This window comes from Drosophila yakuba, chromosome 2R (assembly GCF_016746365.2).
Source record: "Drosophila yakuba strain Tai18E2 chromosome 2R, Prin_Dyak_Tai18E2_2.1, whole genome shotgun sequence".
Lineage (NCBI taxonomy): Eukaryota > Metazoa > Arthropoda > Insecta > Diptera > Drosophilidae > Drosophila > Drosophila yakuba.
In genome coordinates, this window is record NC_052528.2 from 11,179,243 (window position 1) to 11,200,894 (window position 21,652).

Here is a 21,652-nt window from a genome sequence, read left to right on the forward strand (position 1 = left end):
GTATAGCATTTAGAATTTGATTTTAGGTTCTCAACAAGTTGCTAGTTATTAAGTACATAATATGTCAATGTCTATATCGTATTTGTATTATGCATTACGTGATTTGATTTTCAATTTGTTATATTTCTTGGTAATAAATAACCGCACGCGCGGCGCGGGCGCTTACAAAATCTAAAAGCCAATTACGAAATCGCGGAAACCTAAAATGAAAACACCATACCTTCTATTGCCCTTTAGCAGTACGTAAAAGTATCGTAAAAGTTTCAACGAGATTCAAAGGATTTGCGACTTCGAAGAGCAGTGCAACTGCAAGTCTTTTTTATCAGCTATATTCATATCTTTTGCTTCAATAAAATAATCATATATATGCATATATCTGTTTACATACAATGTTTCCGTGTAGATACCAATCCTCAAAGTATAAATTATAATGATTAAGGTAGTGTAGGCTACGGCTCAGTAAAGTAATCAATAAATAAATTGCTCTAAGTCAACGTATGAGTTAAGGTAAGGTAGAAAGCTAAGCGAGAATTCGTCTTCATCCATCCAGCTGCCTCTGGAGATTCCCAGTCCTGCGGTAGCCAGTCCACTGGTAGCCACGTCTTAGTTCTTTTGCGAATTAAGACTCCATTGTGCAAACTGTTCCTGCCATTGGCTATTCGCATTTGCCTGTGGAAACATAAGACGCTATATTAAAAGAAGTCATCGAAACCACCTGTAGTCTATTCAATCGTACTCAAGATAAGTCTTTGGCATGCAAGGCAAATGGAAAGTGGCAATCACTACACTAGCTACAGGATATATAGATATACGAGTATAGTTGTATTATTTTTGGAATATCGAGTGCATGTACAGAGAGAAAAGGTAAATAAGGATAGACACAACGGCAAGAAACAACATCTAGATCAACAGTGAGCAGGATTTCTTGGCGAAATCCTTTACCTTTTCATTCCACTCTTGGTTATACGATTGAGATTCGTCGAAATCTGAAATTGATCAAGTTTGCGGTGAGCATATGTATTATCTGTATCAAGGCTCAAATCAAAATCAGACAATTTATTCGAATCCTTTGAGTCAAGCAGCCAACGTGAATCAAATCTAGAGACTAACTAGAATGAGCTGACTGAGATTGCTATAGAGAGACGGTTGAGAGTGGTGCAGCAATGATGATGAGCTATGGTAGTAGAACTACGGAAATAACTATAGATAGATCCCCGACTTCAAACTACCTGAGGTGGAGTGGAAATTCGTGAGTCGAGCGAGCTAAGATGGTCTATACTGTAGAGGCAGTAGATTTTGCATATTTTACCTGATCGCAGAGTATATAACCTACGACGAACACTTTATAAATTCAGACTATACTTCATGATATAAGCGTGCATGATCAGCTGCAGTTCATCGATTGTCTCACCGATCTCGTGCAGTGCCGGGAAACCGGCCTGGTCATCGTCGATGAACAGCTCCGGGTGGTTGCGGTAGCCCAGGATACGGTTCACCTGGGACAGCTCCTCGCCCTGCCCGAAGGTGTAATCAAAGTGGTCCTCCTCCTGAACGCCAGTACCCAGTACGGGGTACCTGGTGTATGGATCCCCGAATGGAGCTGCAGCTCCCTCGCACTCGAGATCCTCGTCGGTGCGGAACACCTCCTCGTACTCCCCGCACTCGCAATCGTTGCACTCGCACTGACTCGAGTCCGCGGACTCGCCACCCTCGATGTGTCGGAATTCTTAATCGGATTTTTTGGGCGATTTTGTTTGTTTTGGTTTGGTTTATTGGATGGGCAGGGTCCCCCGATTTAACATACAGAAGAAATGAGCGAAAATTATAAAGGGCAACTAACCAAACTGGGAGGAGCTCAATATTTCAATATTTGCAGCACTTTTTCTTATGCCGTCTATTGGGGTAATAATCTAAAATCAAATGGTTTGAAAAAACAAAGAAAACAAAACGGAAAGTTGGTCGCTTTAGAGAAGTGGGAACCAGCAGGAGTAGGAGAAGCGATTCAGATCGGATCGGATCGATGCAGCCCGGGACAACTTACCCAGTGGCATGATGAAGCGAGCCTGCGGCAGGGAGCTCGCCGGCTGGGGACCCAGATGAGCCCTTCCCCGTCCTGGAAAAGGGCCAGACCCAAAGACAATACGCACACCGAAAAAGAACACGGATAAGCACAGAGTGAAAACATTCCATTTGGAGCTGGGATTGTGTTTGGTTTGGTGGCTCTAGAAGCGGTGCTACTACGAAATCTACGTGCTGGTGCAGTGCAGACCACCATTCACGGGCAACTCTGGGAAAGCAGGAGCAGCAGATGCAGATGCAAGACGCAATTGCAGTTGCAGATTTGGAAGCGTAAGCGGTTGGTAAGATGGGATCGAATCCAACGATTTACCTGCGTTCAGGTCGCTGACCATGTGGGAAATGGCCGACGTTAGATGATCGGCAGCCTCATTGAGCTCCGCGTCGGGATTCAGATTCGGATTCATACTCTGATTCTGATTCGGAGTCGGAATCGGATTGAGGCTGGGAATGGCACTGACATTGGCAGTGGCAGTGGCAGTGGTGGTGCGCATTGGCGGTGGCGCTGCGAAGGCGAAGCGATCAAGAAACGAGTGTGTTTTTGGGCGTGAGAGCGTGTGTTTTGGGTGTTTGGTCAGGTGATATTCGTTTGGGATATTGGTTTTTGGGTGTGTGTTTTGCCAGTGGCGGTGTTACCGCATTGTTGAGCGGAGTATACGATTAATATCTGTCTGAACCCAGGCCTAAACTTTCGCGTTAACCAATTGCACACAGGGAATATCAGAATTTTGTCATGAACGAACCTAACCGAAGAGTAACCCAAGGGTCTGACCCGCCAATCCCTACTCACTTGCACTTCCGTTGGCGGCGAAGGCGCTGCGCATATCGCTGCTAATCTGGTTGAGCTGCTCCAGCTGACTCTGGCTGAATGGCCCGTGGCCATGAGCCTGCTGCTGCTGTTGCTGTTGAAGGAGTTGCTGCTGGCTGGCCCTGACTCCTCCTGCCATCGGATGTTGCTGCATCTGCTGGGCGTGCAGCGCACTCATTGGGGAGGTGCCCAGGATACCAGCTCCTCCGGGCATTGGTGGGGATTTTCCGGAACGAGGACTCGAGTTGGGCGTGGAGCGAGGCGATGCTGTCTGCTGGTTCTTCAGCATTCGCATCAGTCCCTCCAGTTGCTCCATTAGCTGTCGTCGCGAATCCTGCAGGGCACCCAGGTGGCCCTCTAGTTCTCCTTTCCGCTGCCTTAGAGCACGCAGTTCATTGATTAGCGCCGGATTCTCGGGGGCCATTTGCTCTGTCTCCTGCTGACGCCTCAGGCGCGCTATCTCGCGCATTATCTCCTTGTTCTTGGACTCCAGTTGGGCAATAAGCTCGCGTTGGGCTCGGGAGTTATCTGTGCCAATTGGTGTGGCATTGTCGGGCAAGTTGGATGGCTGTCAATTGCATAGCAATTAAAAAAGGACTTTAAAACTTGATGGTATAAGGCTTACTCACCGCTCGGTTTTCCTGGGCCAATCTGGCGGCATAGCGGGCAATCAGGCGGTGCTCCTCGTCGTTGGCAGATGCGGCGGCCACGCGAGACATGGTAGTGCCGGCAGTGCCACTGGCGCTGTCCAGACTGCGGCCTGTGGCCCGCGAGTCGAGCGTGCTGGAGCGATCGAAAAGGCCGTGCTGGCCCGGAAGACCCGGATGGGGGCCGTGGTGGCCATGTACGAGGCCCGAGGGGTCCGAGAAGCCGTTGTGCGAGGGCAGCGGCGAGGGCGGCACGATGTGCGACAGGTTGAGCGTCTTCTCCGGCTGGTCGGGGAAGCGGGGGAGCACCTGCACCGTCTTCTCGGGCACACAGCGGAAGCTCTTGCGCAGCGAGTGACCGATCTGTTTGCTGGGCGACTTGTAGCTCGAGTACTCCTTGACCTCGTGATCGTTCTGGTGGTTCAGCGATGTCTTGCCGTGCCAGAAGCACTCCTGACACAACTGGTAGGCGTGACACCGCTGACAGCGATAACGAAACCCGGTGAAGTTTTCCTTGTGGCAAACAGAGCAGACAGTCGGATGCACAATGGTCTCCACGGTGGCCAGCCGGTGCACCAGCGGCAGCCAGACGAGGCAGGACGGCCCCGGCTCGGACATCAGCGTGGCCATAAAGTCGTTCACCGTCACCTTGTTCTCGGCCGGGAAGATCTCCTCCTCGAGCCCCTCCTTGTAGTGGAATGTGGGCGACTCGTACACGGCCGCCGGCAGGGCCAGCACTTCGCGCAGGAACTCGCCCAGCTTCCAGGCCACCAGCTGTCCAGCGCCATCCGAGATCTGCGAGAATATGTCTGTCCAGGGGAAAGGGGAAATCTAGTTTATTTGGAAACCACATGGTGTGTGCTACTCACATCTTAGTTTGTCCACCAGTTTGCCAGAGCACATGGTGGCCAGGGCCACTTTGATGGAAAACACGCGAATCTTGCCCGAGTTATCACTAGAGATGATAAAAGTATTTGAATATTGTAAAAGGCTTTTTACATTTAAGATTATGGGCACGCACCTTGTGTACGCAGCCAACAGCCAGTTGAGCAGCAGACCCGCCTTCGAGTCCACGGGCACCTGCTGAGCGGTGGGCAGGCGCTTGTTGAGGTTGTGGTAGAGGGAGGAGACCAGGGTTTCCAGCCTGGCTACGCTCACCTCGCTCTGCGGTTCTAGCGTGTTCAGCCCATTCTCGCGGAAGGCCTCGATCACATTCCATATGTCCACCAAATGCAGATTGGTGGACTTCTGTATGTAACGCAGCTTGGAGGCGGTGCGGTAGGAGGCGAATCGAATGGAGTCGAAGGTCTGCAGGCGCAGGTCCTGCAGTATGGCCACTCGCGGCTCCAGCTCCATTCCTGGATACTATGTGGTGGAAAGTCGCCTGGAATTTAATTAAAGCGCAAATGCATTTTGATAAGCATAATCGTTAATAGTTATAGTTATGCAGTAGCTTCCAAGTGGGTAGGTCTCAGCGGTGGGAGAGGAGGATTTGGAGCAGACCACACCACCTCTGCCCCAGCATAAGGATTTTGTGTCTGCGTAGGGAACCTATTCATTCCCCTTTGTACATATTCCATTGTGTTTGGCGCCTGCCTACGACAAACCGCTTGCCAGTGCACTGGGAAATTTAAGTACATTTCTGACTAGATGTCCTGCTAATAGAACAATTTTTCTTTGCATCATTTAAGCAGGTTAATAAATGTATATATGTCCCAACTTGATCCAAAAGAAAATAATTTAGTTCTCAACAATAGATATTAGGGTTTCAAAGAGTTTAAGTTTAAGTTTAAGTTTAGTTAAAAAGGCAACGGACATTTCCTGAAGATAATCATTGTACTTAAATTATCCTTTATAAACCATAAGCCCATAAACTTATGATTATATTTCTTGGAAACTGAGCAAGCGATTGGCGACACTCCCTCCTGGTTTTACAATTTTCGCCAGTGTGGTGCCATTGTCTGGTGGCTGCTGGAGTGGGTGCCCCGTGCTGGCGGTTGCCGGAAGAGGAAGTGAGCAATCGAGGGTGGCAGATGGCGAATCCCCTGCCGCTGATCCCGCCGCAGCTAGTTAGTGAAACAAAGCGAATTTAATAATCCGCCTACGCGCTAAAAGTTTCTGCTATCGCATAAACCGCTTTACCAGTCCAATTAATCGAGAAGAATGCCACGCAGCTTCCCCTTCCACCGGTGGAGCATACTCATCATATCCTTGAAGCATAACTCCACGCTAGAAGGGTGTCGACAACTTCAGAAGTTGCTGTCGCATCACGCTTCTCGTTCCCAAGTTTTCGCAATTGATTTTCCATCTTTCACGAGAGGGAGCGAAAAAATGTCCTTGGAAAAAGGCGAGCAGACGACTCTGACTCATCGTACGAGAATAATCAGAGAACTTTTCTGTGCGGATCTGGTTTCCATTTCTGGCTCACAATGCCAGCATACATATGTACGAGTATGTCCCATCCTGTCCTGTCCTGCCAGCCTGCCATGTCCTTTCATCACCCAGAGCCGGCCAATTTAAACAAGCATTCTCATTTAAATGCCGCTTCCTTTTCCTGCTGCCCTCTGTCAACTAAATGATAGTGTTATTACAAGACGGGGAAAATGCCGAGGGGAGGTGAAAGGAGGTGAAAGGGCGCCCAAACTGAAATTCAATTTCAAACTGCAAACTGCGAATGAAACTGGAGCTGAGATGAAGAAGTAGATGACGGGAATGGGCTGTACTGCAAGAAAAATCCGTCCGAATTTGTATTACAAGATATTCTAGAAAGTGGAGTTTTGAAAATCCCCTAGCACTTTAAAATCTAAGGACGTAAGTGGTATGGTTATCCGGATGTTTGGGGATTGGGGATGATGAGTCACAAGGCACCAGAGCTCCTCTAGTCCTGCTCCTCCACTTGGTCGCACGTAAATAGAGCAACTACAGCCATTAGGACATGTAGATATAAATATGCGCACACACCCACTTACACTCACACCCTCACATCTACACCCACACACTCGTCCTCGCACTAGCACACTCACAAATTCTTGGGGCACGAGGCGAATGCTCTGCAAACATTTGCGCTGGAAAGTATGCAACAAGACCTGGCTGAATAATTTCAGCTCGGCCCGGAGAAGTGGATGTGTGGATGTGGACGGGGACGGGGACAGGATTGGCACGAGGAATGGACCAGGGATGACGTGGATGGGAATTCCGCATTGCCAGCGGCTGCTGCAGTTTTGATGCTGCCACTTGCCCCGAGCGTTGACATACTGCTCCTGCATCCTCCTCTTCGCATGAGCATCTGGCAAGTGGCCACCCACCGATTATACGCACACGGAAAGAAATTATAATCGCTCTAAAAACTACGCCATGAATTATTTTAGATTTGTATGGGATCATGGAAATTGGACATTCCTAGTTGTGCAGCATGCGTTTTATACTAAAATGTATCTTTTGGCTCTGAAAGTGAAAATGCACCAGGGGTTCTAATCGCTCTAAATGTTATTTTCAGTGAACAAAAATGGGGCTAAGGAGGTTAAGGGGGCGTGCAGCTCTATTCGTGTCATTCGGATATCTCGGCACTAAGAATTCTCTTTTCGCCCGTGTCGACAGCATATTAAATTCCATTGCAAGTGTCCCTGTCCCAAACACCAACTCGTTCTTTGGGGATTTGTCCAATTGCAACCGCAATTGCTGGCAGCTCTTGTTGTGGTCAGCCAGCAGCTCAATGCCTTGTTTCACATATTTCAATTGTCTATTGTTTATATTTTTCCTGCCATTTGTTTAGAAGTTCCTCTCTAAATAACCAGCCAGCTTGGCAAACTTTTCTATACGGATCTGCTGCCTGTGGCACTTCTAGCGACCACTTTGCTCGGAACTTTAAGTTGAAATCATTAAACTCGGTCTGTATGCCAGAAGTTTGCACCTCATTACCGGCGAACTGCCTCAAATGGGAAATGGGTCGAACTGCAGGATGCAGAAGAGGAAACGCAAATTCAGGCAACATTTATTTTGGATATAAAGTATTTTAAAACTTTGGCAGCACGCGGCATTTCATTAGGAAGAAGTCAGAATGGCAGGCATTTCTTGGCAGTTAGATTATCTATTTCTATTTACATGGAAAAGGAGTAGTATCCAAATGGCCACAGCTATAAAGCAACAAAAGAATAAATGCATTTAATTAGCATATCAGCAAAGGTGGATAAGTTTCCCCTATGCGGCGAGAGCATTAAATCAGCAGGCCAAATAGCCAGCCATCCGACCATCCATCACCTGCCTGGGTGACCCCAGGTGAACCCAAAAAGAACTCCGGGGACAGCTAAGTCAGCCGGAGCGCACGTTGATGCTCAATTTACTAACTGAGCTGAAAGAAAAACGAAAAGAAAAAAGCAACAGGGAGCTCGAGGGATGGGGGACGAGGAGCAAAGCGGAGAAACCGCATGGATGAAATATGAATAGCAACAAGGACGAGAACGAGGACGAGTACGAGTACGATAGCGTGTCCAGGACCTGCATCAAAGTTTCCCCTCCGCCACCTGCCACCTGCCACGTTTTGCCTTTGCTGTGCGCTTTTCCCGCAAAGCAGAAATTAAACAAGTTTCCAGCTGAAAGTCCTCCGTGTCCTGGGATTCCTCGCCGAGTCCCGTGAGCTCCCATGAGTCCTGGGTGCTGCTGTTTTATGCCATTTGCGTGCCAGGGAAATCAAAGCCAAACAACTGGCTCCAGCGATGATAACTGGGCACATAATTTGCAATTCCAGAGCGCGGCAATGGAGGGCGGGTAGAGGCGGTGACTAGGATTTATTCCGTGTTAATTCCGACTTTTCCGTTTTTGCAGCTACAGCAGGACAGGAGATTGCATGTCTGCCCGAATTGATCAGCACAAATCGCTGGCCGAGGCAATAACCTTTTGTCCACGTCCGAGGGTCGAAAAATGTATGGCCAAAGGCAGATGGCATAAAGCTGGCTGCGAACTACCAGGTAAGTTAATTGAAAAATCGAGCCAACTGTGGATGTGCATATGCTCCATTTGGCATAATTGATGGGCCTGCCTGCAAAGGAAGTCCCATAACTTGGATGTGCTCATTTGTGCACTGGGCAAAATATTGTGCAGCGCTGCTATGGAGCAAGTACAATCGTTTCCAAGAAGGTAATATATAAAATATAAACATTATGGCTAAGAATTCGCTGGTTATTGCACACATTTTATCCCTAAAAACCTCGATAATCAATATGAAGCGATTTCTTTTTCACCGTGCTGCAACCATCAAAGGCGAACGAAATTAGTCCATGAGCACGACAAAAGCTGGTCACAAGCCAGAAGGAACACGCGCTCCCGGTGGAAGGAAGTGGTGTCCCAGTTAGACGAGGCAACTGTCATCAGCCTCGTCAGAATGCGCAAGCGGAGTAATTATGTGTACAGCTCGCAATGGGGGCAACCAGGAAGGGGATGGAATGGAGCTTAGTGGAGTGGAGTGGAGAGGCAAGAATGTGGGGCGGTGGCAGGATCTGTGCCACTTACTACACGGAACTCAACGGGCGAAGGCGGGAGCGAAATGCACATTCCTCGGCAACACAAAGCGCCATTAGTTGTCGCCGCTCAAGGATTTCCAAAGGGATTGAGCCACCATGGCACCAGGCAGTTGGATAAAGTGTATACCGAAGAGCTTAAGAAACGGAGCCATTCGCATCGTTTGAAGTTGGAGTGGCAGCTGACGCACTCTGCAGAGTTTACTGTGGCCATAATCCCCAGATCCCGGGGCATTACCTGTCCGCTCTTTGTTCTCCCAACCAGCCAGCCCAGCCAGTCCACTAAGCCCATCCAGCAGGTGGTGGGCAAGAAAGTGCTGACAGCAATGCAGATGATGGGCCCCCCGGCCCGGATCGTGTTTTCCCACAGCCACCTGCCCAAGGTCATGGGGCAGATAAGGCGCTCTCGAGTCACCTGGATGGAAGAAGCCTTGCATTGTCTGGCTTTGATTGCATTTAACTTAAAGTGTCAGCAGAATGTGAAACATAAATAAGCAGTTGAATTTAAGGGGATTATTTACTCGAGAAAACAACATGATTAGATTAGGTGCATTTCCAATATATATCGAAAAGTGATATGTAGGGTATTGTAGCGATATTATGCTAAGTAATTAAACACATGTAAAACCAAAAGGAATCTTAGCCGAGCTAAATGTTTAATCAATTTGCAGTACAATTTGCACAGTGTTTACTGCAACAATCAATGCAAATGAAGTGCAGAAGCCGCATGACAAGCCGAAGGGTAAATTAACATTCCACGGTATGAACTGCATTATTCATTACTCGGAATAGTAACCCTTGAGCGGTTACGCATTGGTTAAGTGACCCGCACCTGCAGTCGACACCCACCGCCCACAGATTAATGAGCAGCATCCACACACGCTTACAAACAAATTCCTAGCGCAATATGCAAATTCCCGGCTGAGCAATTCGCAACTGATTGCAGTGGTGCAAGTGGAGAACCCAAGCTGCGGACATATAGACATTTACAAGTAGATTCCGAACTCAGGGTGTGACAACCGTTTCAACACCAGACATGATCCATCGATGACAAGCCCCAGTATAATTAGCACAGATGAGCAAACGATTCGCAGTAAATATTTTCCACTTTATCACCCGAGTCACGCCCTATTTTTGGCATCTGAACGTGCGCTTTGTGCGCTTTGCAGCGGAAAATCGAGTGGAAAACAAAACCTAAGGTCGAATCGGAACGAAAACGAGCATTTGGGAACCAAAAAACCAAGCTGCAAACGTTCTCAATGGCCAGCTAATTGGCCAAGCGAGTCGAGAATCGGCAGACAGAATGTCGCTCCAAGTGGGCCAAAGTGTTTTGCACGAGGCCACTAAGAAGTGGGCGAACTTCGTGGGTGGTGTTATTTCCATTTTTGGCGGTTGTATGTTGTAACCCAATGTGGGCTACCCACGCACTCGGAATCTCTGGCGAAATAAAGGGCAGCCGCACAGAGACACTGAATTAGGCATTCGGTGTGGGCAGTTTTCCTCATTTCACGATCCATTTGGACTGCGTTCCACTATCTCGGCAGCGTAGATAACGATCTGCAAAGCAAACAGACTGTAGCCGATAAGATATATTCAGCTAAGCCGTGCAAGACGCGTCTGGGAGCTGTAGAATTGTGCAACTGGTACTGTTTCCACTTTGGGCATGTCAACGGCACAAGGCAAGTCAATCAACTGGAACTGCAATCGAATTGGGAGTGGAAATTGGAATTGGAAATCGAATCCCAAACGAAGAGGTTGTGGGAAAGGGGGAAACGGCGACAAAGAAAGCCCCACAAATCAATGCAGACCAGGGCCAAAGTGGTCAACAATCGCCTCGCATATGGAAATCGTGGGCCAGTCTGCACGTTTGCAAGTCGGCTGCCTTTCTCCGGGCTTTCCTCCCGCATTTTGCATAAATCTATAATGAGATTTGGAATGCAACTGTCACACATAATGGCATTGCCACGACGACCAGCCATCTGACCAATCAATGCAGCTTAGCCAAAGGCCACTGCGATGATATAAGCAGGTTAAAAGTGCTCAAGGCGTGCGATTGCTAATATTTAATACCCGTACAAATTCCCTCTTTAGTTACTTCGATTATTGTTCCGAATGACCGAAATATCACCATAAACTCAAATACCTTATAGAAATACACAGGCTATTTCGGCAATTGCTTTTCAAATATATTAAATAGGCAGCGCAGCGCAAGCGTAAACAATATTTAGATTATGCCCCCCATTCGCAAAGCGGAAGTTGGGTGCCCAAATGTTTATTGGCCATGATCACTGTTTACAAACAAAACACGCGCCAGATAAAACAAAGGCCATATATTCTCCCCCACCGCTGTCGATCAGTTGGCTCCATAGAATGCCGTACTTATGGGCAGTCTAGTTGGCTTTTCGGCGTTTTATGGGAAATTACGAAGCACTTGTTGGAGGCGATTATCGAAATTGTACCGAATAGAGAAGCTTGCTGGTCGCGCACAGTGAAGTCCAGAATGTGAGTAGTTGATATTGAATGCCCTCCAATTGATGGACCTCCGATATTAGCCAAAGATCATGTGCAGCTGCAGACAGTTCAATCCGTTCTACATCGGACCCTATCCGGAGCGTGCCTGCGGGGATTGTCCGTATGGCCAGTACTCGGGCTTCACCAGATGCGGATGGAGTGGCGGAAACGGTCCCTTCGGCACCACCTTCTGTGATTCCCGCTACGGTGGAGGAGGAAGGAGATGTGGAGGCGGCTGTGGTGGATGTGGAGGAGGAGGTAGAGGTAGAGAAGGATGTGGTGGATGTGGAGGAGGAGGCAGAGGTGGTTGTGGTCCATCGTGTGGTCCCCGTAGTGGCGGATCGTCCTGGTGTCCCGGCTATTCCCCGTACTATCAGTCGCCGTGCGGAGCGGACAGCTGCATGATGTGCTCCAGTGGATTTGGCTGCTGTGGCCAATCCTGTCGCACATCCTGCTACTCCTGCTGCTGAGTGGTCGTCTCGTGGACTCTGGACTTCACTGTGTGCGGTTAATTGGTTTCTTGAGTTTTTTTGAGAAAAATTGATTGTAAAGCAGGAACAATTATGGTTAGCCCTTTGGGTTTATTATGGGTTGGGTCTTAAAATAACCAGATGCTTCACGCTCCAATCGCCAGCAAATATCCCCCGTAATGGAATGCCCACACATGACTGCCTCTTGGTTGTGGAACAAAGTTGTCGCCTCCGATATATGTACATCCATACATCCCATACATCAAACGAGGCCACTGCGGGTGTGGAAATCCAGGCCAGAATCGGAGAGGAAAGGAGGTCGGCGCCGCTAAATGCGATTACAGCATAAACGATTAATTTTATTGCAGTTAGCAGGGACGCTTCCTCCATAAACTAATTAAAGCATGGTGGAAAGTGGGCAGAGAACAGTGGACCGTGGACAGTGGATACAGTTGCCGTTGACTTCAAAGAAAGGGTTAATTGTGCGCTAGTGCCCCGCCCCACGGAATTCGCCCTCTTTCATTCCGCTCTCTTGGTTTTTCATTCTTCCTTTGTTCGCCGTTGTTTCCGCAGACAACTGGACAGTTTTCTTCGTTTTCTAGGCCGAAATTACTCCATGGCTGGAATTGGTGGGCCCCAAGTTCTTGTTCTGCTCCTCGCCACTTCTATGGCCATTGTTGTGGCGGCTGTCATGTTGTGGGTGGCCGCACTCGGCTCTGTTTGTTTGTTTTCCATGCTGCGCTGGCTGTTTGTCGCTTTGCTCTTGTTTCCCTGCGTTATTTTTTCGTGTCACGCCTCATTTAGCTTTTCACAACATTTCCACATTTCCACCCACCCGCTCTACACATCACACACACCACAGCACAGCACACCGCATCGCATCGCATCGCAAGTAGTCTCGGAAATATGTGGGGATCTGGAGCAGTGGTGCCTAGTCCTCTGCACTCTCGGCTCTTAGCACACATCGAAATTAACCGAAATAACTAGTGGGGTGTGTGTAGATGCGTGTGTGTGGTTTGTATCTGTGAACTAGATCAAGCTGTTTCGTCTTCAGATTGGAATGCCCCTCGTAATGAGCCACAATATGTTCGAGTTAATTGCATCTGATCGAAGTTGCCGCGGGGAAATATCAACAGATAGGCAATAGTCACGGTATGTTAGGCCTTTCAAATATCAAACATATTTGATTGTAATGGTTTCATTAATTATTATGGAGTTAAGGAAAGGCACCAATATGCACAAGCTTTTGAGAATAGCTGCAGTGAAACTACAACTTAACTAGTTTTGAGCTTTCAAGCAAAGGTATATCGCAATTGAGATTACTGCTTTAATAACTTTGTGTGTTCAAGAAACTTGACTCTTGATCCATTCCTCATAAAAGAATAGCTGTCATTAGCTATTAACGACTTGCTTTACATTTCCACACCTCCTAACTACGCTGATTTATGAAATCGTAAAATTAAAAGATCGTCATAATGCCTATGAGTCGTAAAAAGTTTGGCAAACTTCAAGCGCACTTTTCCAGATGCGCTGCCATATGTATGGCTTCGATTTATTGCCGTGTTGAAAGCAATGCGCTTTATGTGGAATCGAGTGATTATTAGTATAAAGTAGTATTATAGTAGTATTACAGAAGTATTATAGTAGTATTACAGTAGTATTATAGTAGTATTTTAGTAGTATTATAGTAGTATTTTAGTAGTATTATAGTATGTAGTAAAGTAAAGTGGCATTATGAGTGGAGCCTCGAAAGTGAAATTCACTGATATCGCAAGAGCGTTCGATCCATTTCAGTTGGCGACTTGTAGGTGTTCGGAATTCCGAATGGCTTCGGGTTTGAGCTTCGGTTTGAACTTCGGCTTGGCGCACCTGCCCGTGTGCTTGCCCTCTCCTTTCCTCTCACTCTTACTCCCACTCCCGCTCCCGCTCCCAGCCCCCTCCCTGGTGGCCTCTCTTTCGCACCTTCGCGCTTGTTGGTGGGCCGGGTGAGCAGCCGCCGTTTTTCAAATGCTAAAATTGGCGATTAGTCAAAATGATGTCACCGAGTTATTTTGATTGTTTTTTTTTCTGTGATTATTTGTATGTATTTATTTCGCTTGACTTTGGCATTTTGGCGACACGCTGACCATAAATTCCGTATTATTGTTTTCCCCATCGATATCCCCGATTGCCAAAGGTGGCCTGCGAAATGAAATGCTCTGACCCGTGCATCCATCAAGTAGCTGGTAGCTGAGTGTGACTTTTCATTCGCACGGCGCTCAATTATTCGCTGAGCTAATCACTTCGCCGATTGCCATATGGCGGTATGTGATCTAATCTCAATGAGCAAAAGGTCTGTTAATTAAGAAATGCGGCTCAGTGTGATATGGAATATTTTCAACTATGTGAACCCGAAATTCATTAAAAGGGCAATATTATCATTGCCCTTCAAACTTATCTCATATAAGGCAGTATAAGGAATTTAAGCTTAAAAACATAATTGAATCAGTTTCATAATTTCGTAAACGAAGGAAAATGGGGCGTGGCGTAACCAAGAAGACTTTGCAACGGCATGCAAATAGTTTAACTGCGGTATCTCACATCACAAAAACCACCAAATCCGCACTTTTCTTCAGCTATCCACAAACATATTTAGTTGTAAACTAAATTCCAGGCGCAACCACAAACGGGCTTGGCCTAAAGCGGAAAGGGGGGTACTTTGGGCAAGGGGCGCAGGGGGCCAGACGCTTTTTATGAATGAACACTTTGCGCTGCGTCGCCAACGCGTCACTCAACCGAGTTTTCCTATCGCGAAAATCTACTACGCATTTCAACGGGGCAAGGGGGTGTGGGTGGGAGGGCAATCTTAGCAACATTTTATTGGTATTGTTTATGCCCGGGAATTTGGTAATAGAAACCGCACAGTATTTGTTGTTTACCTTTTGTAATTAGCAACCTCTTTAATGCGTCACTTTTTGTTGGGCTGCGCGGAGTTGCTTCTTCTTCGTGCTGCTCTTTCTCCTCCTTCTTTCTTATATTTCTCCCGACTTATCGCGTTTTATTTTCACCTGCTGTTTACACACAATAAACGGTAAACGGAGTTGCAAAACTGGCGTTAGCGAACGGGATAGCGATACAGCGGAGAGATAAAGAGCGAAGATGCTGCGCCCTTTTGGCGTTTGGTAAAAATATGGTAACAGGAAAACTTATTTTTTCGGGCTACGCTTATGGGCTCAAAACACATACACACCGTTGGCACAAACGCACACACACACACACGCGGGCTCACAGGAATCGGAGCCTGGTTTTAAACCGCAATCGATGCTAAACGGTTTTTTGGCTTGCCAACGGTAATTACGCCGCGCGACTCGCGATTTACTTCTTGCGAATATCTTATCAACGAATTTTGTTTACCCAGAAACCACTTCCAACATTGCGCCGCGACACTGCTTCGACACCCACAAGCCAGCAACAACAAAAACGTCGCACAGTGTTACCAGACGGTGGAGGCTCCTAATTAAACTCGTACTAAAATATACCACATATCCAACGAGTTTCTAATTTGAAATTACAATCTTTGAATCGCACACAGATTTGTAATTGATGAAAACAGCAATCTGAATGAAAAAATACTGCTTTCTTTCAACTTAATTTCTTGAAGAATTGCAATTTCAAAATGATTTTAAGGGATATATCTTTGATATATACAAAACATTAGGTGACTGTAAAAACTTCTGTAACCGAGGTGGCAACGGGTAGTAATAGGATTCTCTTTTTAACATAAAGTGCATGTGCGGTGTGTGTCTTCACTAAGTACTGTAACTCTCGACAAAAATACGTGGATTTTACCTAAAAGAAGCACAAATACAAAAAGAATATCGCTTTTAATGACATTCTGAAGATGTAAAAATAGCCGACATTTTACAAATTCTATAAGTTTGTTTATACTAATTTAAATTTATTTTGAAGCCGAGAGCTTTGCAGGAAACTAAATCTAGATGGCAGCAAACTCCATTTAAAGCATTCAAATTTCACAGCTCTACTTGTGTTTTTAACTGCATATAATAAAGGCTTAAGTTCTATTCCGCTTTTTGGTGTGCTACGGACTCCGAATCCGCCTTGGTTTGACGTTCCTTTCGAGCTCGCTCCTTGAGCTGCGCTGTTTTTAGAGTCACCATCAGCTGCGTGGAATTGTAAAGCCAAGTGCCCTGCAAGGAAATATAGATAGATAACTACACATTTCCCGCAGTGAACGAAACACTTTTACTTACAATCAGCAGCATACAGTTTAGCAAAATGGGAATTGAGAAAACTGTCGAGATAAACAGGCCGTTGCTATCGAAGTATTGTTGTCTGGAGAAGGAACTCCAGTTCTGGGCTGCAAACTCATTAATGCTCTCGGTGAAATAAACCGCCAGCACTGCAGAAGATAAAACATGCAACAAATCAGAGCCAGTTATCGGGAAGTCAAGGAACCTGCAAAGTCCACGTACACAGTACTAGAAAGAGGAAAACCTGGAAGTTCGTGTTGTTTCGGCTGAGAAGCGCTGTTGTGGTGGTCAGGATATGCGCTAAAAAGAGGCCAATAAGCCACGGATCCTTCCAATCGATCTGCAACATAGAAGTAACATGCCGGATTCTTTTCTTAACTGAACAAGTATGTGTCTCACGCTCAGCAGAAATGTCCAATAGCCATTGATCTCGTTGACCTCAATTTGCCCAGGGTGCATCGCGCTGATATTTGTGAATATAGGTGTGTTATCTACAAATGGTTTATTTCACGAACTATTCGAAAGCCGAGTCAAAACAAATATAAATTGCCATTCGCAGTGAGCAGCTGTCGTTCACATGGCAGCACCATTAGGGGTCTATGTACGCTCAGACCTCTTTAATTTTGCCTGGATCTGGTAGCTCTGTTTGCAGGGCCTAACAAACTTTTGTAGGAGCTATAATAACATAAATTAAGGTAGAACATTGTCTATAATTTCTTTAAGTTTGTATAAGTATGCATAAACATATAAATCTAAAATAAATGCAATTCAAATATTTTTGCCGCCTCATTCCCACCCCTTAATGGTCATGCAGAATCGCTCTGCCCGTCATGCAGTCTGAACGTGTCGATAACGCTTTCACTGACTCAGTTGACAACATTAACAAATCCGAAAAATATCACAAAGAATTCGTTAAAAAACAGTCAAAATTGTAGTTTTTAGGGTGAATCCCATCTATCCGGCTAATTTAGTCGAACGGGCAACGTGTGAGCAAGTAAGCGAAGCTAAAGCCGAGCAGGGTAATCTGAAAAAAGGGGCGCCTTAGATGTGGCACGGGCCACCGACCCTACCGTGCACCACATTAATCTAGGACTCTGTTCTGAAGCGCTGGTGGCGGGGGCGCAGCTTCTGGCCGGGATCGGGCAGGGATCGAGGCGTACTCGAGACCCGTCGAAAGGTCGCAGTCAAATCGTAACGACGACACGTAACGGAGCGCGTTTCAAGGACACGCGGCTCAGACTCCTCGCTCAGAGTCGCAGACAACGAAAAAGCCGCTGTGTTCGGGCGTTAGGCAAGCCCACGCCTCCGCCCATCGGCATCTGGAAGATCCAGTCGGCTCTGTGGTCCACAAGCCTTCGTGCCGCCCACGTCCACGCCCACGCCAAGCGAGTGCAACGAGAAATGGCCGTTAAGCAGAACAACAGCGAGGCGGGAGACGCCTCGGATAATGCCGGAGGAGCTGGCAACGGCATCCCGCCCAACACCAAACCTATGTCCTCTAACGGACTCAAGAACGCCGAAGAGAACGGAGTGCCTAAGGGCATGGACACGGGGTCGCCCGCTGGCGAGAGCCTGAACTCCAACCGACCGGGCAAGCGGGACATTAAGGCTCTGCTGGCATACCTCCAAAGCATCGATATGCCGGAGCAAGGTCACAATGTGATGGCCATATGCGAGAGGGTTATCGTGGACTTGGCCCGTCTGCAAATCCCACGAGGCGCATCCTGTCCACGGCTAAAGGAAGACGTGTGCCAAGTCGGCGCCTTTTTGGCCACGCGCAACGAGAAGTTCCACCAAATGTTCTACCTGCGTGTCGTCTACGAGCTGATCACCAAGTCTCCGTTCGAGCCACCGCCCTCGTGTGCCGTGGCCATTGTGTTCCAGCTGTTCGACTCCACCCAGATCCTGGAGGCTGTACACTCGCTGCTGGAACAGAATGTGCAGGACTCAAGCATCCGGAAGACGGTGAACCTGCTGTGCGATTGGATCACCTACTGCACCTTTTGCAGCACTCTTAATCTGTGGGTGCTGGCGCTTCTCAAGGGTCTGCGGGATCAGGGCAAAATGGCGTTGCTGGACGAGATTGCACTGGACAACATCGAAAAGCTGTTTCACGTGATGATGTTCCCGGCGCTGAGACAAAAAGCCGCTCCGGTTGTGTTTCACATGCTGTCGACGATTAATCAGACGCCAGAGGTTTTTCACAAAGTAAAGTTCGCTTAAATAGAACCTTCGATTTTTTTATTGACAATTGGATGTAATTTTTTTAGATCTTGCCAAGGATCCCCCGAGTCCTCCAGTATGTGAAGAATCAGTCGGCCACCATGGACGAGATTGGCCTGGAAACCAAGAAATGTTTGCAGCAGTTGGTCGATCTCACCAGCGCCCTAATGCTACGCTTCTACGATCAAGATGAGCTCTATGTCGCCGCGAAGAAGGCCCTGCAAACCTATGAGCCCTCTCCGAATTGTGTGGCTCTGGCGCGAGCAATGCACGAGAATGCCCAGCCGTGGGGTCGGCGGAATGCGAGGGTCGGACTCGTTAACCTGGGAAATACCTGCTACATGAATAGCGTGCTTCAGGCGCTAGCCATGACCAGCGAGTAAGAGAAGACTAAATTGTTCAGTTCAATTGTAATTTCCCTAAAATAGCAACGCAAAGTAATATCTTTGCTTTGCATTTACCTCTTATCTTATGATAAATACTGGGCTCGGTATTGTATGCGCCTTTTGTTTACAAGTTCACTGCTTATAAACGGGTTTTAAATGTCAATTTCCCCTAACGAAAATGATCAGCAAGGCCGCTTATGCGCTTTATTTATATTTCTACAACTGAATAATAACTAACTGCACCCATTTTCCTTTTGCAGTTTTAGCAGGCAAATCCTGCTTATCGAGTGCAGTTCAGTGCTGCTCATGAAAATGCAGCAGCAGATCGCCCTGATGCACCACTCGCTGCGCTACGAACTGACCCCTTCACGAGTGCTGAACGCCACCCGACCGCCTGGTTTCACGCCCGGCCTTCAACAGGACAGCTCCGAGTTCCTAGGATATCTGCTCGACCTGCTGCACGAGCACGAGATCAATAGCTCCTCAGCCACTGGTCACAGTGTTGGTTCTCCGAAGACCAGCAATGATTTCGACGACGTGCCCGCACTGCTGAGCGAGGATATATTGACAAGCGGCGTAATTCCGTATAACAGCAAGGATCACGAGCTCAGCAGTGGTAGCAGCAGTGACAATTGCAACCACAAGCCCACGCCGACACCTCCCGCGACTCCCACCAAAGGCACAAACGGCCAGCCGGTGACTCAAGGGAAGCCACCATCTACCATCGACAAGACGTTCGCTGGCAAGCTTTCCACTACCTACCGATGTCTGAGCTGCGGGTGGGAGAGCCGGAACGAGGACAGCTTCCGCGAACTGCAGCTGTCTTTTCCCGATGATAAGGAAGACTGTGGAGCCACCAACTACTCGGTGCAGGATCTGATCGAGTACTACTGCTCGCCCGAGAAGCTGGACGGTGACAATCAATACTTCTGTCCACAATGCAAGAAACTTTGCGATGCGGAACGTCACATCGGGGTCACCCAGGCACCCAGGAACCTAATTCTCACGCTTAAACAGTTCAAGTACGATCAGAAGTACCACTTCCGCACCAAGCTCATGCATAAGGTGTTCCACGATGAGAGCGTTAGTATTGCAATTGAATTTCTTTGTAATAAATTTCGCTAACCATTTCGCACCCTAGGTCACAGTAAAAATGTCTGCAACGGACTCGCTGCAGGAGATGTCTACTGTGCACTACGATCTGTATGCCGGTGTCGTGCACGCCGGCTACAGCATGGATTCCGGCCACTACTTTACGTTCGCGTCGGATCAAGCTAAGAATTGGTACAAGTTCAATGATAACGTGGTTACCCACTCGAAGCCGGAGGAGATGCACAATCTCACTTCGCCCAACACGCCCTACATCCTGTTCTACAAGATGTGCGGTCACTCCAATGAGTCTAATACGACTGCGGCCAGCTGCAGCACGAGCATGGGATCGGGAACGAATGACCAGGTGGTCTCAGTGCCGATGTCGCCGCCTTTAAAGCTGGAGGAATTGCCGCGGCGACTCCGCGACTACGTAAGAAAGGACAACCATGTTTACAATGAAGAGTTGAAGTTGCAGCGCTTTAAGCGAGGCAGCAGCGGTCACGGCAATGGGTTTGTCAGCCGGCACACCTTTGATGGCGATGGTGACGAGGACGACAAGGCGCCGCCGCCGCCCGGAGGATGTGGAGGCAATGGACTGGGCATGAACATCAACCGCTTCGTATTCTGAGAAAGCGGCAGCGAGGCTAGCGAGCACTCCGGAGGCCACTAGATCATATACTTGTCTACTTTATGAAACACGCGCATACTAATCGAAATGTTACATATATATATAGCCAGTTCATAACCAATCCGAGATATATACGGCTACGTATATCGAAGTGTATGAGAATCGCTGGCCGCTGCGCTTACCGATTGCTTGTTCGCTACCTCTTTCCGTTGTTGTCCATGTTTTCTAAATTGTTTCCTTCTTTCCTACTTTATCCTTCGGTCCTTTAACCCAAAAATCATTATACTCATCCACTCATACAAACGCAAACTATCAATGTATTTCCATTTACAAAATTGTTATAATTTTTTTGTTTTTGTTAACACAAACCTAGTTGTAGAACGTGCATATATGCGAACACTTACATATATAATTATAAAGATTAAAAACATCTGAATTAGCCAGAAATAAGAGCGATATACTCGAAACCGAAGACCACTAACTTCCAAAACACTAAATCAGAAATGTATGCACTCTAGTTTTTAACACACAGCTCGGAGTAAAATCATATCTCGAGTTGCAATCGCACTAGCAAGAAGCTACAAAATAAGATCGTCGCGGCATTGACTTGTATAAACAGTTGGCGATAGCGAGATCGAAATCGGGCTATAATCCTCGGATCGTATTATTAGTTTCACTGTTAATTTTTGCAAATTTCAAAAAATTTGCTAATGTGCGACACGAATTTGTAATTGATATATATAAATGTATCTCTTTGAATCTGGTGAGCAGAGGTTGCGATGATTTTGAATGTTATTGCAATTAAATTGGAATAATTTCAAGAAAATTTGTATATGGTGTATGTCTATTGATAACCAAAATCTATACTATGCTATGCTATAAGTGTATCAATAAAGAAAAGAACAAGCCCACAAAAAGTGTAATTACTAGAATGTAATGTACGGTTTCAACACCTCAAATGAGATCTCTTTATCTCATTAGGTAATATATCAACAATTTCGGTAAAGATTAGTTATATTTATTGGAGGTTAACTAGAATAAACATCTA

The 21,652-nt window shown here is 47.1% G+C and overlaps 4 protein-coding genes across 14 annotated transcripts; 2 read left to right on the forward strand and 2 right to left on the reverse strand.

Moving 5' to 3' along the window:
- Window positions 1-281: 281 nt before the first annotated feature.
- Window positions 282-15,488, reverse strand: LOC6530101 (dystrobrevin beta). Of its 10 annotated transcripts, none has more exons than XM_039372532.2 (11): window positions 15,255-15,488; window positions 14,944-15,075; window positions 4,553-4,915; window positions 4,401-4,486; window positions 3,514-4,340; window positions 2,867-3,452; window positions 2,390-2,581; window positions 2,042-2,113; window positions 1,412-1,726; window positions 943-986; window positions 282-669 (listed from the first exon to the last, which is right to left on the reverse strand). In XM_039372532.2, the coding sequence occupies exons 3-11, from the start codon at window positions 4,885-4,887 to the stop codon at window positions 604-606; spliced, it is 2,523 nt and encodes an 840-aa protein (XP_039228466.1). In that variant the 5' UTR covers window positions 4,888-4,915; window positions 14,944-15,075; window positions 15,255-15,488; the 3' UTR covers window positions 282-603. The 10 variants fall into 10 exon arrangements, 9 of the variants coding, with proteins under 9 accessions (XP_039228466.1, XP_039228467.1, XP_039228468.1 ...); XM_039372533.2 differs by having other exon boundaries at window positions 15,419-15,437; XR_005560640.2 differs by having other exon boundaries at window positions 1,310-1,726; window positions 14,944-15,488.
- On the forward strand, window positions 11,164-12,113 carry LOC6530102 (loricrin). Of its 2 annotated transcripts, none has more exons than XM_015197110.3 (2): window positions 11,164-11,546; window positions 11,614-12,113. In XM_015197110.3, the coding sequence occupies exons 1-2, from the start codon at window positions 11,326-11,328 to the stop codon at window positions 12,023-12,025; spliced, it is 633 nt and encodes a 210-aa protein (XP_015052596.1). In that variant the 5' UTR covers window positions 11,164-11,325; the 3' UTR covers window positions 12,026-12,113. The 2 variants fall into 2 exon arrangements, with proteins under 2 accessions (XP_015052596.1, XP_002091048.1); XM_002091012.4 differs by having other exon boundaries at window positions 11,457-11,546; window positions 11,597-12,113.
- Window positions 15,489-15,923: 435 nt separating the features above from the next.
- On the reverse strand, window positions 15,924-16,835 carry LOC6530103 (transmembrane protein 18). Its single transcript, XM_002091013.4, has 4 exons — window positions 16,675-16,835; window positions 16,498-16,615; window positions 16,276-16,424; window positions 15,924-16,212 (listed from the first exon to the last, which is right to left on the reverse strand). Exons 1-4 carry the CDS (start codon window positions 16,732-16,734, stop codon window positions 16,084-16,086), a joined length of 456 nt encoding a protein of 151 aa, XP_002091049.1. The 5' UTR covers window positions 16,735-16,835; the 3' UTR covers window positions 15,924-16,083.
- A 285-nt stretch (window positions 16,836-17,120) lies between these two features.
- Window positions 17,121-21,515, forward strand: LOC6530104 (ubiquitin carboxyl-terminal hydrolase 35). The gene is made up of 4 exons (XM_002091014.3): window positions 17,121-18,483; window positions 18,546-18,877; window positions 19,145-19,967; window positions 20,026-21,515. Exons 1-4 carry the CDS (start codon window positions 17,677-17,679, stop codon window positions 20,602-20,604), a joined length of 2,541 nt encoding a protein of 846 aa, XP_002091050.1. The 5' UTR covers window positions 17,121-17,676; the 3' UTR covers window positions 20,605-21,515.
- The last annotated feature ends 137 nt before the right edge of the window (window positions 21,516-21,652 follow it).

Bases quoted from the DNA above. Each gene is read 5' to 3' on its own strand.
- LOC6530101 (XM_039372532.2), bottom strand. From the start codon at position 4,887: ATGGAGCTGGAGCCGCGAGTGGCCATACTGCAGGACCTGCGCCTGCAG. The intron at 2,582-2,866 runs GTGAGTAGGGAT...TCGCCTTCGCAG, and splicing joins CGCCGCCAACGGAAGTGCAA to CGCCACCGCCAATGCGCACC. The intron at 670-942 runs GTAAAGGATTTC...ATGTTTCCACAG, and splicing joins ACCAAGAGTGGAATGAAAAG to GCAAATGCGAATAGCCAATG.
- LOC6530102 (XM_015197110.3), top strand. From the start codon at position 11,326: ATGATCACTGTTTACAAACAAAACACGCGCCAGATAAAACAAAGGCCA. The intron at 11,547-11,613 runs GTGAGTAGTTGA...GATCATGTGCAG, and splicing joins CGCACAGTGAAGTCCAGAAT to CTGCAGACAGTTCAATCCGT.
- LOC6530103 (XM_002091013.4), bottom strand. From the start codon at position 16,734: ATGCACCCTGGGCAAATTGAGGTCAACGAGATCAATGGCTATTGGACA. The intron at 16,616-16,674 runs GTGAGACACATA...TCTATGTTGCAG, and splicing joins ATTGGACATTTCTGCTGAGC to ATCGATTGGAAGGATCCGTG. The intron at 16,425-16,497 runs GTACGTGGACTT...TATCTTCTGCAG, and splicing joins TTTCCTCTTTCTAGTACTGT to TGCTGGCGGTTTATTTCACC.
- LOC6530104 (XM_002091014.3), top strand. From the start codon at position 17,677: ATGGCCGTTAAGCAGAACAACAGCGAGGCGGGAGACGCCTCGGATAAT. The intron at 18,484-18,545 runs GTAAAGTTCGCT...TAATTTTTTTAG, and splicing joins CGCCAGAGGTTTTTCACAAA to ATCTTGCCAAGGATCCCCCG. The intron at 18,878-19,144 runs GTAAGAGAAGAC...TTCCTTTTGCAG, and splicing joins GCGCTAGCCATGACCAGCGA to TTTTAGCAGGCAAATCCTGC.